Source organism: Narcine bancroftii, chromosome 13, assembly GCF_036971445.1.
Source record: "Narcine bancroftii isolate sNarBan1 chromosome 13, sNarBan1.hap1, whole genome shotgun sequence".
Classification (NCBI taxonomy): domain Eukaryota; kingdom Metazoa; phylum Chordata; class Chondrichthyes; order Torpediniformes; family Narcinidae; genus Narcine; species Narcine bancroftii.
In genome coordinates this window covers 15,767,774-15,782,530 of record NC_091481.1, presented here as the reverse complement: position 1 = coordinate 15,782,530, position 14,757 = coordinate 15,767,774, and the positions used below count along the sequence as shown (strand labels likewise).

The 14,757-nt window shown below is 40.5% G+C and overlaps 1 protein-coding gene across 1 annotated transcript in view; it reads right to left on the bottom strand.

Annotated features, from left to right (window-relative positions):
* Positions 1 to 12,684, bottom strand: part of dnajc2 (DnaJ (Hsp40) homolog, subfamily C, member 2) — a 42,034-nt gene extending 29,350 nt beyond the window's left edge. The window contains exons 1-6 of the mRNA XM_069908635.1: positions 12,374 to 12,684; positions 6,885 to 7,075; positions 4,837 to 4,912; positions 2,966 to 3,064; positions 2,505 to 2,646; positions 874 to 954 (exon numbers count right to left, since the gene is read on the bottom strand). Of these exons, the coding sequence (XP_069764736.1) occupies positions 874 to 954; positions 2,505 to 2,646; positions 2,966 to 3,064; positions 4,837 to 4,912; positions 6,885 to 7,075; positions 12,374 to 12,428 (644 nt within the window). The 5' untranslated portion in view covers positions 12,429 to 12,684. The remainder of the gene's footprint in view (positions 1 to 873; positions 955 to 2,504; positions 2,647 to 2,965; positions 3,065 to 4,836; positions 4,913 to 6,884; positions 7,076 to 12,373) is intronic.
* Positions 12,685 to 14,757: the final 2,073 nt, after the last annotated feature.

Here is a 14,757-nt window from a genome sequence, read left to right as displayed (position 1 = left end):
GATCCTCACCACCAAGGCCATCCCCTCTTCACTTTCCTATCATCAGGAAGAAGGTACAGGAGCCTGAGGATGTCCCCTCTGCCATCAGATTTCTGAATTTACAATGAACCACAGACATGACCTCACTTTCTCTCATTTTTACCCTAATTTATTTTTAAATGAATTTTATAGCAATATTTGTACAGTATATTTCGAAATATATTCATGGCAATAAATTCTGATTCTGAATAATTAGGAGATACGTTCAATTCCCATCATGATAGAATGTGACTTTAAACAGATCGGTGACAAAAAAACAAGCATGAGTGGTAACAAGCAAAAAACCTACCATTTGACATTCGAAAATCATATTTTTTCCAAAGGGCTTTGTGTCATCAGTAGAGATGAATAATTATTCAAGTCATTAAAATACGAATAGTTGAGACCTCAAACAAATATTGCCAACTGATTAATGTGTTCACCATCATTTGCTTTCACAGCCAATTTCCTGGCTGGGACAAGAGTTTACAAATAACCCCTTGAGCTGCAAGTTTATTAAATGGCTGACTTAACTACTTATTAAAATGTCCTTGCAAGCTACACATTTCAAGGCCAGTTATTAAAGTATAATAAAATCCTGGTCTTGTGATCATTGCCAACTTCCTGTGAATAAATATATAAAATCTACCCTATGGATAATGTCAGTCATATACCAATCTCTACAGGTGCCAGATACTATGTTTTACTGTAGTTGGACTCCCTGTGAAATCCTCCTTTCCTTAAAACATTATTCCTTTTGATAAAATAAGTTAAAAAGAGTCATTTTAAAATGTACTATATAATCATGTTGTGTTTTTCTGAAGAAAAAAATCTGAAATACAATGATAAACTTACCAGAATGAATAAAATGCATCTATTTCTTCGATGGAAGAATTCAAATTGCCCAGCATTGGGACAGGTTTCTTTTTGGACCACCTAAGTATAACATTTGTATTTTTCAAGACTTAATGTTAAGAAAACAATACAAAATATTTTATACTACAAAAGACACAAAATTAAACAAACAGTTCTGGGTAATATGCAATTGAATAATTAGAAGCCCAAATGAGAAAAATGCACTCGAAATGTAGATGAATCATTAGGTTTAGATCAGTGGTTCTCAACCTTTTTTCCAACTCACATACTATCTTAAGTAATCCTGTACTAACCACAGAGCACCTATGGCATAGGATACCATAGGGGCTCTCTGGGATTATTAAGGGATTACTTAAGGTCATTTGTGAGTGGGGAGGGAAAGATGGTTGAGATCTACTTGTTTAGATAAACCTTGGTGTCTAATATGCAAGCAATGTTCAAAAAATATTTCTGCAGTCAAACTGGAATGACAAATGAGCATTATGGTTACATGGCAAAATTGTACATAGATTAATTCAAATGGCTAATACATTGTAGTTCACAAAGCATTTAACGATTTATTGCAAATTCCATTTTTTTTCCTAACATTAGAAGACAGAAAAATAACAAAATACACTGAACAAATGGAAAACGATTGATAGAGGCCAGCTTGCAACAACTGAATAAAGGTTTGCCATTGCAAACAAATTTACAGCTCTCAACTAACCTTCACAATCAAATGCTGTGTAATAACCCCCCCAGCTGCCCCTGACAATAGTACTCCAATCATTCTGATATGAAACATTACCATTCTCAACTTAGTGGAACCAATTTACATCAGGCTTCTTCAGGAGCATTCCCCGCCAAGAATGCGCCTGCAGAAGCAGATTCAGACCTGTGGAATGGTCGTTAAGGTGGCAGCGCTGAAAGCGCAACGCTGGCCACCTGAAAGGGACAGCCTCACAGGAGGCACCTCGGAGCGCACTCTGGCTCCTGTCCCTTCGGGCTGTCAGGGTTGGGATGGCTGGCTGTAAGAGCTGGGAGCTGTCTTCCCCACACCGATCCCACTGCCCCGCTCTCCCCCCACAGTCCTTTATCAGTCCCCACACTGTGGGACGGCCGGTGCAGGATGTCAACGCAGGCGGAGAATGCACCTGAAGAAGCCTAATGTAAATTGGTTCCACTAAGTTGAGAATGGTATTGTTTCATCACAGAATGATTGGAGTACTATTGTCAGGGGCAGCTGGGAGGGGGGCTGTCAGGCGCTCACCAGCTGATTGTCATCCCCTTAGCAGCCGCTTTCAGGCAGCTGCATTCAGGTGCCGGGGGGACCTCAGTGCTCCGGCAATTACCTCTCCCGGAGGAGGGTTACAAAGTTCGTCTCACATGTACCTCCTGTGCTTTCAAGAGGCCTCCCGACAGCTGCATATGGGCATAATATGCGACTTTACATCAGGGATTTTGGCCACGTGAAAGTGCCTACTGTGATTTCAATTCAAAATTTGAAAGGTCACATAGGCACAGGTGCACATTTCAGATTGAGACACGAGTGCTAAATTCAACTCCTCCTTTAGATTTATGGTTACGTTTCAAATCTTTTACATTGGAGTACATAGAGATGTTCTTCTCACCTGGCATTCCGCTCAAAGGTTGCGTGAAACACCTCAATGAAGTTCTCTTTTGCTTCACTTTTAGAAGGTATTGCATTGTCAAAAGTGGGGTCCACACTGTCAAATGCTCGACGTTTCAAGGGATCTGACAATATTTCATTAGCTAAAATATTAGGACAGTGCTGTCAATGAATGAAATAGTGCACAGGTCTTCAGATTTATTGTCGGAGAGTACGTACATGACATTACACACAACCCTGATATTCTTTTTCCTACTGGTGAGGCAGAATTACCACTTACTGATGGTGCAAAAAAAAAAACAATGTACACATGTATCAGTTAAACTTCTTCCAACAAATAAATGTAGTCATATTTAAATCCCTTCCCATCAAGTTATATTTTTAAATTTGAGTCTTCTCCCCTCACAATCGGATCCAGCAGGAAATTAAAAATCATAATTTTCATAGAATTACAATTCTTACCTTTTGTAATACATGTAAAATAATCATTGTCTCCTTCTCCTATTTGTTCCCCTGCTGCTTTCCTTTTATCGGGATGATGTTTCAATACCATTGTTTTATCTGAAAGACAATATGGTGTATTTAGTTTAACTGCTTCTAATATTGAGTAGATAGCACTTTTTAATGATTCATCTTGGAGACTGTATCCACAATCCTGAATTAAGTCCTCAGAGTATGCGCAAAGGGTGCCACATCCAGAGGATTAACTTTGCTCTCTTTGTACTAATTTGCATCTTTTATGTGCTCCCTCAACTCGTGCAATTTGCGGATTTTAACTTCAAAGACATCATGCTTTCAGAGCTTTTCATAAATTCTTTTCAAAATATTTTTATTGCGTTTAACATAATAATAGTCTATAAATCCTATGAGAAAGCATGTGCATTTTTAGAACACCGGTAAATGCTTGGCTCAACAGATTTCATTATGTAGGAAATTTTAATTCACATAACTGATCAAATTGTAATCATTTTTAACATTCTTTAAAAAAAAGTTCTATATACCAAGAATCTGTCCAACTAGTCCTCGCACTGCAAGTTAGTATGATGAATTTTTATGATGAATTATACCAATAAATAAACTACTGTATATTGGCATTCAACATTTCTCTCAACAGGTAATATTGGACTTTTTCAAGACAGGAAAGCAATTGACGGGTACTTCTTACGAGGAAAGGTCATTCCACATCAACAAATGTATGCAGTTGGGTATGAATATAAATGTCAATGTTTTAAATGCAAGATTGGAACAATGCTATTGATTTTTGTATTTATGGCTGAGTTCTCAATGCCAGTGAGATTACCAACTTCATTAAAAGTTTGTTCTTCATTGATGGCAAGTTATCAACTTTATGAAGATTATGAAATCTGGTGAGTATTTCTCTTGTTGCAACAGTAACGGCAATGTTTAGTATTTCACTAAATTTAGATGAAATTAGGCTGTACCACAAATGAATGATGTAGAATTATTTTAAAAATGATTTTGACCCAATAAAGGTCATGAAAGTCTCAATGGCTATTATCTGCACAAAAATCTGGAGAAATACAGATCAGCCATAATTTGCTGTAAAAACAATGCAGGGACGAGTCATTTTGACATGATTCACATGCAACTGAAATCGTAGTTGACTAAACACAAATATTCAAAAGATGCTCTCCACTAAAGTGCCATTCCTTTGCCAACTTTGAGAAAATAGCATTCAATATCTGTTCCTCCACTCAGTCAGATCGCATGTGCCATATAAATGGAACCAAGGAGCTTCTCTCACTTTATAGAGAAACACAAACTGGAGATGATTGAATTTTGAGTGAACAAAGAGAGGGTGGAGAGACTTCGGAGGTCAGGTAGCATTCATGAATAGAAATGACCTTTCCAGCAACTTGCAATAATGAAAGATAAAAATCATCATTTAACTAGAAAGACAAAATCTGATTGCCTGCATCATCGAATTCCAGCCATAATAATTACAAGGCAACATCAAGGACTTAAAAATATTAAATTGCTTCACTTCTATGTTATCAAACTAAGTTCACAGCTGATCTAGACCTTAAACAGGAGCAAACACAGGCTTCACCACTCTACAAGATCATACATGATCTAATTCTATTCTCATTTCTTACCTCCTCTGTCCACTTTGAAAAAATTGATATAAAAATCTATAATTTTTGTCTTGAACATAATCATAGCGTAAAGAAATCATCAAGATTTATAGTTCAAGCTCTGGATTAACTCAAAAAACCTTTTGAATGACATTTGAATTATGAGTCACACATCAAGCAAAATACAAAAAAGGATTCAAAAGGAGGGAATCCTTCATCTTGTGGAAAAATACTTACGTGCAGACTTGATTTGTCTCTGTGTTGCTTTGTACCTCAAACATCCTAACCCAAGAATAGCATAATGATCTTGATTCTGTAAAAGTAAAGAACATTAATTTAACTGTGAAAAAAAATGGAGAGGTGGACAGCTCATTTTCTTGATAAACTAATAGACACTGGTGCACTCCCAGTCCAGATCAAGTTCCTACCATTTAATGGTTGACTGTCACCCTTACGCTTTACCAGTAAATAAACTTTTACAACTACCGTCTTTTATTCGCTCTCTTGATCTCCATCCTTCTCAGCAACATAAAATGTGATAGACTTCTCTCAAAAGATGGTATTTCAGTATTTCTAACATTTACCATTTTAATTTTGATTTCCAACATCTGTAGCTTTTGTTTTCCGTTTCAAGTATTATTGTGAGCATATTCTTTTGTCCTTCCAAGGCCATGTGTGCTCTTTCAGAACACAACAGTACTTCAGACATGTTCTAACCAAGACGGAGTTCAGAAGTAACAAAACATTTAAAAAACACCTTACCATTCCATTGCAATGATCACATATCTATAAATTTCCTTGAGTTTATACTGGAATCAGAGGTTTACAGATGCACAGTACTGCCCTTCAACCCAACACATGCAAACCCGCTTTTTGCTGATTTACATCAACCCTATTTGCCTGCATTAGGTCCATAAGCTTCTATGCCTTGTCTATTTAGGAGACTGTCTAAATATCCATTGAACATTGTGACTAGATTTAACATCACTTTGAACTCTGGCAGCAAGTTCCAGATCAACCACTCTGTATCACAAGAAAAAAAATTCCCATCAAAGCCCCTTTATTACTTCCTCCTCTCACCTTAAACCTATGCCCTCTTGTTTTTATATCCATCTTCTCACCATCCAGAAAAGGCCAATTTATTTGAAGGGCAAAATAGGTCTCACACTAATGTCCATTTAAATAACTCGACAGCCTTGCCCACGTACTCGTTCGACGAGCATCTCTGCAATGCTACTTATAAGGCCCACCTCTTATTATTTCAACTAAATCGAATGTACGGCTCACTGCAACTTTGATCACATCATTAAAATAAGATTTACCAAACAGAGCCATACAGCACAGGAACAAATCCTTCATGATATACCAAGCACATTCTTTCAATTAAGGTGCATGTACAAATAAATAATTTATTGTTATATCCATCAAAAACATTTCAGAAACTGGTCAAAAATTTGTCTTCAGTTCTATGAGCTTTAAAACTTTGGACCTGGTGTCCTTGTTTTCTACCAGCAAGCACCTACTCCGTGTTCTGGTTTTCAAGCACTTATATTCCATCTCCCCGTTTTCTGGGACTAGTTTTATACCCGACCACCAGCTAGTTCGTACTGGTGTTCGCACTGCAGTTTACCACCCATGGAGCCAGTCCGGAGTATATATTATGAAAGATTAAAAATGGCCAAAGTCCAAAGGTTTAAATTTAGTGATCAGATTCTTGCGTGGATGCCTTGTACACAAACTCACAAGATCTAACCCTATGATTGATAAGAACTCTTTTATTATTAAATTCGATCTTTGGTAAGATGTATGTTTGGTAGAGATATTATTGGCGGAGAGCGGGAGGTTTGAACTAGTGGAGTTGTTCTAGTGAACCGGTGCAGGCTCGAAAGGCCGACATGGCCTGTTTCTGCTCCGTAAATGGTTATATGGTCTGGAATACCACCTGGACACTTGGTAACTTAATCCATTAGTATTGTCTGAGACACTGCTTCTCTCAACAGATGCTATTAATATACTATTTACAACATTTTCTATTTATAAAATGGTGTATTCAGTTATGGTCAACAGGCTAAGCAGCAGCAAGGATGTAACATTCTACAAATTATAAAGATTAATGAAGAGGTACTTTTTGTGAAAGGAAATATTAACCAAATTCAATAAAGCTAAAATGTTCATAATGGGTCAAGATCCAAAGCAAGATGAACAGATAAGAAAAACAAAAGTGTATTCACATTGCCATTATATGGCAAACAGAACATTTAAATATCATAAAATCAATGCATAACCTTCCAGTCCTTTGGCTCAAGTGTTTTCAGCAATGGATATTCCTCAATTTGCAATTCTTCATCTTCTGATTCAGAAGATGATTCTTTCTCATCTTCCAATTCATGGAAGGAAGCGGACACATTCCTCGCCCGTCTCTTTACGAGTGCTTCAAACCATCTTCCAACTGGTTCAACTGGGCACAGTACAGAAACTGGATGCAAAAATAGATTAGTTGGAAAAGTCTTGCTGACACAAATGTTCTTATGGCAACAACTAAAAATAACAAAATGTTTTATAATGAGTCAACAAACTAAAGAAAGAACGAAAGTTGTAAGTGAATAATAAGTCGAATACTATAATGGAGCTTAAAATCAGAAAATAATGATGCAAAAGCTTAAATCTTAGATTTTAAGTATTTACAAAGCAAGGAGGAAAGAATGACAGGAGCAGTCTCTTGATTTTGAATTCAAAATTTTTGAAAGTGCATTTCAAAAATATATCATAAATCATGATGAGGTTCCAGCACTCGGTTTTTTTAAAGAATAAATTAGACAGAATTTCAGTCTTCATGTACAATTAAAGGCTGAAACCTAAATATTGCTGTTTTATTTATTCAGTTCCTCCATGTCAAAAGACCAGCAACCAAATATTCAGATTCACCACAGAAATTCACACCTTTGTAAAGTTTTTCTGAATACACACCAAATACAGGTTAATATCATAGAAGTGGACCATCACAAGCACCTCTTAATCACTATCAATCTCGCCATAGAAAAATAATTAATGATTAACAACCTTCCCCTCTTGAAGACAGAACATTCTGTAATCAGTAAAGGCCTCACCTTCGTCAACTCCTCAACGAATTCCACACACACATGATGCCAGGCTCTTCTTTTGTTAACTCCGCCTCCATGCCCACTTCTACAACTAGAATTCTTCATCCCCCACTACAAACCTTTTCTCCTGCCTTAAACCTTTCTCGTCCTGGACACCTCATTCCAGACTTCTGCCTGCTCCGGACCTTTATATTTCCAACTGCCGCCAAGATATCAACCATCTTGACTTCAGCACTCCTCTCATCCTCTTGGCTTTCCACTCTCTCCACATTAATCCCAATCTCACCGTCAAACCCGCTGTAGTGGTCTGGCACTCTGACCTCTATCTGGCCCAAGCCAGATGACAAATCTCAGACACCTCCTTTTACTTACCCCTCCAAAAGGACCCCACCAAAATGGTTTCCCCTCCAACTGGATGACAAAAATACAGACATCTCTAGCTTTCATCAAAACATTGCCTCCCCCCTTCTCCCATTGCAGTTCCCTATCTCTATCTCTCCATTCCATTCCATCTCCTTTCACACAAACATGATAAATTCTTATCATATCCAATTAACACCTTTTGTTAGTCTGGATTCCTCCCCCAGCCAGCATTGTCTAAATTCTGAGACTTTCTGAGATTTCCTGCTTCTAGCTCATTCTGCTTATTCCTTGAAGAAGGGCTCAGGTCAAAAACTTCAGTGAAAACTATTTTTGTTTCCTGTAGATGCTGAAAAGACCGGCCGAGTTCCTCCAGCATTTGGGCATGTTATTACACCAATCATAGCGTTTGCAGAATTTCACTGGTTTTCACTTACTTCGATTCAGTTTTGTTCCCCAGTTCAGAACCCCTCCCTCACCACCTACATCCATGATTCTTCACATGCCCTCCATCACTTCAACAACTTCCATTTCCCTGAACTCAAGTGCTTCATCTTCAACATGTACATCCAATCACTATACACCTCAATCCCCATTCCGAAGGCCTCAAAGCCCTTTGTTTCTTTCTTGACAGCAGTCCCAACGAGTCACCCTCCTCCAGCAAGCAGAACTTGTCCCCTCCCTCAATAACTTCTCCTTCAACTCATTTCACTTTCTCCAAATCAAAGGGGTAGTCAAAGATACCTCCATGGGCTGTCTGGCTACGTGGAGCATTTTGCACTTCAAACTTGTATAGTCAAGGCTCCTCAACTCTTCATCCGCTACATTGATATTTAACTCAGTAAAATATACATTTTCAGACCAAGTCTTTGTAGATCAAATCTTCCAGGTTACAAATAAAAATTGACACATTTAAACCAATTTGGTACTTGACAATAATGATTCCAAAATGTATCTGGATTAAACTGTAAAAGGACCCAATTTGGAATCCTGAACACAAGAAACTTGCAGCCAGAATATTGACAACAAGGTTAGCTTCTAATAAACTTGAATAAAGTGGTTGCAGGTCTATCCAATGGCAATGCTCATACAAGTTGCTGAGAAATTGTACATGTCTAGATGGCAGTGACGGTACAATTGTTTGAAATTTAAAAAAATAAAAATATTATGAAGTTACTCAAATTCATTTATAAGAGTCCCGAGGTTACAAGATACTGTTCATCAATCTCACAATCTGTGGAAGGAAACTATTTCCCAGCCTAGCAGTCTTGATTTTGATGTTCCTGTACCACCTTCCTGATGGCAGTATATCACAGATACCGTGACAGATCCTCAATAATTATTTGAGCCTTATTGAAGAAATGCTCCTTGTGAATGTTATCAATAGATGAAAGGAATTTGCTCGTCTTCCTCAGTCTTGTTTTTTTCCTATCCATGACTTCCTCTACTAGGGACTTGTAACCACTAGTTTTTATCATTTTAAAACTTTCAGCTATTGCAGATTGATTAAAATTACCTTGAAAATTGTATGAATGGCTAACATTAAGAGAAATGGAGTGCAATGTTTTAAAGTGTTTGTTAATTTTTTTTAAAGTGTAATCTCTTAATATTTGAATCACACTTACCCAGTAATTCTTAAAATAACTGTGGTGAGAGCGGTTCTTCATTCTTTATGAGCCATTTTGATGGAAAACAACATTTCATTCTGTTAATCTGGATTTTACAGACCATTGACTGGCTAAAACCACCCCATTTGGAGGCTACCAGAATCACAAAAGTAGGTTTCACCATTCAATCAGATCTTCACTTCATCCCTTTCACTCACAAATTCCCATATTCCACTTGGAATTTAAAAAAAAAAATTCTACCATTCTCCACTATGAATGTACTCAACAACTGAGCACATGCAACTGGCCTCCACAGTAAAATGAAAGATTCAGTGCACAGTGTCATTTCTCATCTCAATCACAAATGAGAGATCCTTAGACTATACCTCTTTTCCTGCACACTTCACTTGGTCCTTGTAGTGTGGATTGTGGAGGGTAATGTGACCTCTGTCTGTAACCTGGTGGGAATGTGGATTATGGAGAGTCATGTGACTTGCCTGTAACCTGGCGGGAATATGGATTGTGGAGAGTCATGTGACCTCTGTCTGGAAACGAGACAGAAGTCACATCATCTGCCAATCAAGGTTTGACTCTGCCCATCCATTAGTGGGCACCTTTAATTATCTAGTGATAACCTGTGCCAGACCCTCCAGCATACTGTACTCTAAAGTCCACCATGTGGAGTTGCTTTTCCTCTGTTCCCGAGACAGACCCTGCTTCACTCCAGGTCGCAGACTGTGGACAACACTGGAGGAATCATTGGTAAGGTGTGCACTGCATAGGGTTGGGTGCTGTTAGACAGCATTGGAGTTAGACAAGAAATGACAGGTAGCTATTGCTTGTTACAAGTCTACACGATTATGCAGTGTTTTGTGATTGAGAGTACTAAAATGTGCTATCCCTGTTATGATCTTGTGTGTCCAGACTCATTGCTCTTGAACCCACTGAACTCTTCCCTTCCCTCACAACAGTCCTTAGTTGTCCATTCATTACTGTGAGGAAACAGCCACTCTGTATCCATCCAGACACTATCAGAATCTTGCAAGTACTGAACTACAAATACATATGACGGAGCTGATTTAACAGCAACACTGCCACTGGTACGTACCCAGGAGGGAGGGGAGTGGAGAGACAGCACTATGCCGCAATATCCCAATGCCTGGTCCTTAAAATCCTGCAACCCCAGAAGTCTGAGCCCAAGATGACAGCACCTGTGCTTGGCAGTGTTCCACGAGGGGTTGCAGACACCGGGGATCAGTGGACTGGCGCAGGGCACCGGAAATGGGGAGAAAACGCCCTGTTGAGAAGTATTGAAGACAACCCGACAGGGAAGGTGACCACAGCAGCGGATCAGCAAGGTGCTCATTGGTTGAAGGATCCTCACAGGCTGTGGTCGGTTGGCTATGCACTTGAAGGACTCACACCAGGCTGCAGGGTGCTGGAGACTGGCTCATGGGAACCAGATATCAGAACCAAAATTCGTAGGGTGCCGAGGGGAAGAAGGGCCTTGGGCTCTGAAGGCTTCTTCCTGATCGGATCAGAAATTTGGACCTGGAGCTTGGGTTGCCAATGGTTTGAACAGGGGTCTGAAGCTGCAGAAGCCCTGGAGCCGAATCCACAGATAGTCACTGTCTCTGAAAGGACTCTCTTCTACTTCTCTTTCCCTTACTGTGAGGGGCATCAGGCAATGCTCATGGCAACTCTGTTTGCCTTAAGCCAGATAAAAGTTGAAGTGTATCATGTATATTCCATTTTTATGTATTATTATATGACAAACACCTCCAATATGCATGCTTAGCCCATGGCTCTACTCACTATGCACCCATAACTGTGTGGCTAGACACAATTCAAATGCTATCTCCAAACTTGCCAATGACATCAAGGTTGTTGAATCACAAATGAAAAATGAGGAAGCGTACAGGAGGGAGATAGATCAGCTCATTGAGGGATGTAACAATGACCTTACACTCAAAGTTAGCAAAACCAATGAGATGCTTGTGGCCTTCAGGGGGATATCAGGAGAACATGACCCAGTCAAGGGGTCAGTGGTGGAGAGGGTCAACTTCAAACTCCTGTGAATCAACATCTCTGAGGATCTGTCCTGGAGACTCCATCTTGATGCAATCAAGAAGGCAGCTCGCTAACAGCTATCTCTATAGTAATTTGTGGAGATTCAGTCCATCACTGAAGACCCTCAGAAACTTTTACAGAGCTCCCTGGCTGGTTTCATCACTGTCTGATATGGAGGTGCCAATGCTCAGGACAAGAAAAAAAACTCCACAGGGTGAACTTGGTCGGCAACATCACAGGCATCAGTCTTGAGGACATCAACAAGAGGCAATGTCTTTTTTTTAAAAAAAAACAGCCTCTATCCTCAAGGACCCCCACCCAAGGCCATGCCCTCTTCACTCTGCTACCCAGTGGTAGCAGAGTAAAAAATGCAGGGAGCCTGAAAACGAGAACTCAGCTGCACAAGATCAGCTTCTTCCCCTCTGCCATCAGATTCCTGATTGAACAATGAACCAAAGACTCTGCTTTACTTTGTCGTTTTCTTGCGCTATTTCCATTCATTTATATAAATGTTTGCACCCTTACACTCTTACTGAAGAAACAGTATCTGGGATTCGCGTCGGTGAAAGGGAAGAGCGTGGCTGGGCCGGGGGTTCAGGCTGGGAACCGGGACAGGCGGACTCTGCGCAGACTCACCTGCCAGGGGCTTCAAGACACCAGTGAGCAGACCCTCCGGCGCCTCGCACAGCATAGTCGCTTCACTGACCGCTCACCATTCGAAGAACTGCAAACCCGCCAACTCCGGCCCTGCAAGACGCAGTCGATTGCCGCCACCTCCGCCGCCGCCAACACCACGGCCACATGAACCGGCCGGCGGCTCTCACCGGAACGCTTCCGGGAGATGGTCCGCCTCGCCGTGCAAGAGGTTAAGCGGTCCGGGCAATCGCGGGGACCCAGAGAGGGGTTCCGGGCAATCGCGGGGACCCAGAGAGGGGTTCCGGGCAATCGCGGGGACCCAGAGAGGGGTTCCGGGCAATCGCGGGGACCCAGAGAGGGGTTCCGGGCAATCGCGGGGACCCAGAGAGGGGTTCCGGGCAATCGCGGGGACCCAGAGAGGGGTTCCGGGCAATCGCGGGGACCCAGAGAGGGGTTCCGGGCAATCGCGGGGACCCAGACGAGGAGCGAAGGAATGACTGCGAGTCTTTTATAATATATTTATCATTCTTTTCACCCAATCATCAAGCTATCTACTTTTCTGGAACTTTATAATTGTGTTTTTTTTCATTTTGTTTCCCTGGAGGATTTTTTTCCCCCAAATACTAATCTTTTTTGTCATACTGTTTAATATTTGTTCCCAGTCGATCCCAGCCAACTCATTACCTTCATCGTGTCCTTCGCTATTTTAGATTCAACTACTTCACTTTTGAACTTAATGAAGACACCACGATTGAAGTAAAATCACGATGCCTGAGACACTTAGTTATGTGGCAAAGATAATGAAAGGTTCAAACCCGAAACGTTGGTTATGTATTTTTTTTTAACCTTTGCTACATAAAGTACTTCAATGTTTGACCTGCTGAGTTTCTCCAGCATTGTCCAACGTTTCGGGCTTGAGCCCTTCATCAAGGTATGAATGACGACATATGTTACAGTTGCACTTCATTCAGAGCCTGCATCTAACTTGTGCCCCCCCCCCCCCCACAAGGCTCCTTTACCTTACAGGGGTGAGGAGAGGGGGTAAAAACCCAATGCTGGAGAAACTCAGCAGGTCAAGCAGTGTCCTTTAGGTAGCACAAGTAAAAGATACATAACCAATGTTTCGGGCTTGAGCCCTTCATCAAAGTATGGAAAAATGTCAGCAGGTGTCTGAAAAAGAGTGGGCAGGGATGGTTGCAAAGGCAGGAGGTGATAAGTGAAGAAGGGAGATAGGGCGGCAATCAAGGGGAGAAGGGATGGATAGGTGAATAGAGTGGGAAGGGGAGGGGTAAAAGGAGAGCGAGTTTACAGAAACTGGAAAAGTTGGCATTAATGCCATCTGGCTGGAGAGGGCCCAGACTGAAAACCAGGTGTTGTTCCTCCAATTTGCAGGTGGTCTTGGTGGGATAGTATATGAGGCCATGAACAGACATGCGAGTATGACACAGAACTGAAATGGTTGGCTATTGGGAGATCTCTGTCACTCCGATGTAGAGAAGGCCACAAAGGGAGCACTGGATGCAGTAAATTAGTCCTGCAGAATTACAGGTGAAGTATTGCTTTGCTTGAAAGTCCTGAAGGGGCAGTGACAGTCGAGTTTCTGCAGAGTGAATTGATGGTCTTCGAATGTTGTTGGGACAATGGGAAATGTGCAAGAATAAAAATGAGTAAGAATAAAATTACAAATTCTCTGAAAGCAGTGGATTTACAGACTTTGGAATGATCTCTCTAGGCCATCAAGAAAGAGGTACAGGTGCCACAAGACTCGCACCACCAAATTTTGGAACAGCTGCTACCCCTCTACCAAGAGACTCCCCAACAATAAATTCAATCAGTGACTCATTTAAGGACTCTTACTTTTGCACTTAGTTGATTTTTTTTTCTCTCTGTTTTGCAGTTTGTTGATATGTCTGTTGAGTACAGTTTTTTCTTGCACTACGAATAAACTGTAATACTGCCAAGCCCACATGACATCACATGCAACAAATTCTTTTTCGTGTATGTACTCTGACAATAAATCTGAAATCTATGCAGGTGAAAGTGCGAGGCGAGTTGAGAGGGAATTGAGTCTCGCGATGATGAGATCGTTGTGCGTGTCATCAATGAATGAGCCTAACCCAAGACAAAGTGAAAACACAAAGCTGCAAGATTTCATCAGGTCAAACAGTGTACTTTTATATAAAGCTACATAACCAACAATTTGAGCCCTTCTTCAATGTATGATCAGAAAACAGTTGAGTTACTTTTTCCTTTCACAGCCAATTTTATCTACCCTAAAGCTCTAATATGCACAATCTCATTTCAACAACTTTTCGTCTTTGAGTTTCAATGGAAAACATAGGATGTCATAGAGGTGACAAACATCAGAATTGAATATAATGCAC